Source organism: Pyxicephalus adspersus, unplaced genomic scaffold (genome assembly GCF_032062135.1).
Source record: "Pyxicephalus adspersus unplaced genomic scaffold, UCB_Pads_2.0 Sca3023, whole genome shotgun sequence".
NCBI classification, from domain to species: domain Eukaryota; kingdom Metazoa; phylum Chordata; class Amphibia; order Anura; family Pyxicephalidae; genus Pyxicephalus; species Pyxicephalus adspersus.
In genome coordinates this window covers 1-3,311 of record NW_027320029.1, presented here as the reverse complement: position 1 = coordinate 3,311, position 3,311 = coordinate 1, and the positions used below count along the sequence as shown (strand labels likewise).

Genomic DNA, 3,311 nt, shown 5'->3' with positions numbered 1-3,311 from the left:
ATGGCCTTAACAAAGAGAGTTTTTTCAACCCTAAAGTAGGATATTTGCTGATTGTCCCATTACTTTTAATTATCAGATGCTGGCAGCAGTGGGAAAGGAAAGAAGAAGAAGGGATCCTCTTTCCAAACTGTGTCTGCTCTGTTCAGAGTTAGTATGACTTTTATTCTGTATATAGACTTACATACAAATGTGTTAGCTAGCTAAATAAAATGATTATTTGTTAACAAAAATCTTTTAGGAGCTTGCTAGAATGTTGAAATCAAAAAGTTTTTTATAGCATGCATTACATTCTACTTTAAATTGTTTGTTCCAGGAGAACTTGAACAAGCTGATGACCAACTTGAGAAGCACTCACCCTCACTTTGTGCGTTGCCTAATTCCCAATGAGACTAAAACTCCAGGTAAAGGATTAATATTGTTTTCATTTTTTTTAACACATAACAAACATAAATTGCATACAGTTTTTTTGTGGCCATTTCAAACAGTTCATATATTATTATTTCACAGGTATCATGGAAAACCATCTGATCATTCACCAGCTGAGATGTAACGGTGTATTGGAGGGTATCAGAATCTGCAGAAAGGGCTTCCCAAGCAGAATTGTTTATGGTGACTTTAAGCAACGGTAAATATCTAATGGTTATTATGATCACAATAGTGTATCACTTTAACAAACACTTTAAAATTGATCATTAAATATTCCAATTTTTTTTTTTACTACAGTTACAAAGTGCTGAATGCCAGTGCAATCCCAGAGGGTCAGTTCATTGACAGCAAGAAGGCATCTGAGAAACTCTTGGGCTCCATTGATGTTGACCACAGTCAGTATAAATTTGGGCACACCAAGGTACAGAAGTAGCAACTGCCAAATGACAGTGAATCTAACAATTTATAATGCATGAGGTAAAATGACCTGTTTTATTTCTGAAGGTATTTTTCAAAGCTGGTCTCCTGGGTACCCTAGAGGAGATGAGAGATGAGAAGTTGGCACAACTTATCACCCGAACTCAGGCTCTCTGCAGAGGTTTCTTGATGAGAGTTGAGTTCAAGAAGATGATGGAAAGAAGGTAACTTTTATGATGTACCTACTAAAAATAAAAATATAAGCAGTGCTAGTTATTGGCAAAAGATATTTTTCATATCTATATATATATTCACCTGATACATGACATTTCTTAAACAGGGAAGCCATCTTTGTCATCCAGTACAATGTCAGATCCTTTATGAATGTCAAACACTGGCCATGGATGAAACTGTACTTCAAGATTAAGCCTCTATTGAAGAGTGCTGAGACTGAGAAAGAGATGGCCAATATGAAAGAGGAGTTTGAAAAAACCAAAGAAGCTCTGGCCAAGTCAGAAGCCAAAAAGAAAGAACTAGAAGAGAAAATGGTTGTCTTACTGCAAGAGAAGAATGAATTATTACTTCAAGTTCAGTCAGTAAGTAAAAACAGAGCCTAACTAAAATAAATAAACTATGACATTACTTAGACTGTACCTATTACACAAAATATTGCAATTCTCTAACATACAATGATTTTCACTAGGAATCTGAGACCCTGGCTGATGCTGAGGAAAGATGTGAAGGTCTAATCAAGAACAAGATTCAGATGGAAGCAAAGATCAAAGAGCTAAATGAGAGACTTGAAGATGAAGAAGAAAGCAATGCTGAGCTAACAGCCAAGAAGAGGAAATTGGAAGATGAATGCTCTGAGCTGAAAAAAGACATTGATGATTTAGAGCTTACCTTGGCCAAAGTAGAAAAGGAAAAGCATGCCACAGAAAATAAGGTATAGCAAGCTAAAGTGAAGCACCAATGCAAAACAATTGTAATAATATACCACAAAAACATCAGGGTCATATTTTTTTGTTTATGTTTAGGTAAAAAACCTTACTGAAGAATTGGCAGCACTTGATGAAAATGTCTCCAAACTCAACAAGGAGAAGAAAGCTCTTCAGGAGTCTCATCAGCAAACTCTTGATGATCTTCAGGCTGAGGAAGACAAAGTTAGCTCCTTAAGCAAGGCCAAGACAAAGCTGGAACAGCAAGTTGATGATGTAGGATACATACAAAAATGCTCTTATTATGAACTTGCATTTTAAATATCTCTTTATAGTCTAAATAAAAATGTATTGCCAATCTAGCTTGAAGGTTCCCTGGAACAAGAAAAGAAACTTCGTCTTGACTTTGAAAGGGCTAAGAGAAAGCTGGAAGGCGATCTGAAACTGTCTCAGGAAACAGTTATGGACCTTGAAAACGACAAGCAGCAAACTGAAGAAAAATTAAAAAAGTAGGCATCTGTTGTTTAACTTGGCAGAGCCGCGGACCCCCAAAGAATTCTTTGCAAAATAAGAGTGGGCACGCATGACCATTCACGGTGTTCCCACCTATGCTCGCCCCACTAAACCCCTGTATAGGATATAGTAATTATGGAAAAGGTTCCCTTAGACCTAAACTTATCCCTGAAAGGGTTCCTCCATGGTATAAAGGTCAAGAAAGGCTGCATAAGTTATTGGGAATTAGCACAGGTAGCAGTGGCAAATTAACCCCTCCCCCCAGCTTGCTAATTGATCAAGGATACCACTGAGGTTATCTCACCATTCCATTTTTCTCTACGGTTAAATGTTCACACTGTTAGACTGACTGCACAATGCAAAATTTCTCTCTTAGAATGCTGCTGTCAAGTAAGGAGGTTCTTAATTGCTTTGTAACCTGTAGGAATGCTGATGTCCTCCCTATCCTTCCTGGCAGGGTTGTAGAACCTAGTGCGAGTGACATGCCCTCATTTTTTATGTAATGGTGTTTGAGTCTAGAGATTTGGAAGTAGAGCTAGGCATTGTCAAATGAGAAAAGGCAGTTGGTCCCCAAAGCCAGACCATGGGACATTTTGCACTGGCTGTGGTAAAGGAAAAAATTGCAGAGGAGAGCTGGAGAGGTGAATATCAATGGGATGTGGTGGTGATAGTGGGGGGTATTTCACAGATAATGTCACTTGCCTCTTGCAGGGTCCCCTAGACAGGGTGATGGCACCAATGGCTTCCTCCAACCTTATCCCCATTTCTCCAGTCTCTAGTGTCAATGTGGCCTTTTAGGACCCAAAAATATACAGATCCAGATATATAAATGTTTGGGAGATTTCTATATTCTGGAATCTAAACAGAAGTGCAGAGCCACATGCTTTGTCCCATTATACTATACTTTATTATACTATAACATTTTATGTATTTTATTTAATATCTTGTATGCTGCATAACAGGTGAATAAATGAAAAGCTTTGAAACATCACCTTGTATTTTCATTTAGGTGAACTG

At 37.8% G+C, this 3,311-nt stretch overlaps 1 protein-coding gene across 1 annotated transcript; it reads left to right on the top strand.

Moving 5' to 3' along the window:
• Nucleotides 1–76: 76 nt before the first annotated feature.
• Nucleotides 77–2,290, top strand: LOC140321371 (myosin-1-like; the record flags this gene model as incomplete). The annotated part of the gene is made up of 9 exons (XM_072398156.1): nucleotides 77–147; nucleotides 314–401; nucleotides 508–625; nucleotides 724–847; nucleotides 931–1,067; nucleotides 1,184–1,439; nucleotides 1,547–1,789; nucleotides 1,881–2,057; nucleotides 2,145–2,290. Coding segments are annotated over 9 exons (1,360 nt in total), but the record flags the coding sequence as incomplete, so codon positions are not given.
• Between the last annotated feature and the right edge of the window lie 1,021 nt (nucleotides 2,291–3,311).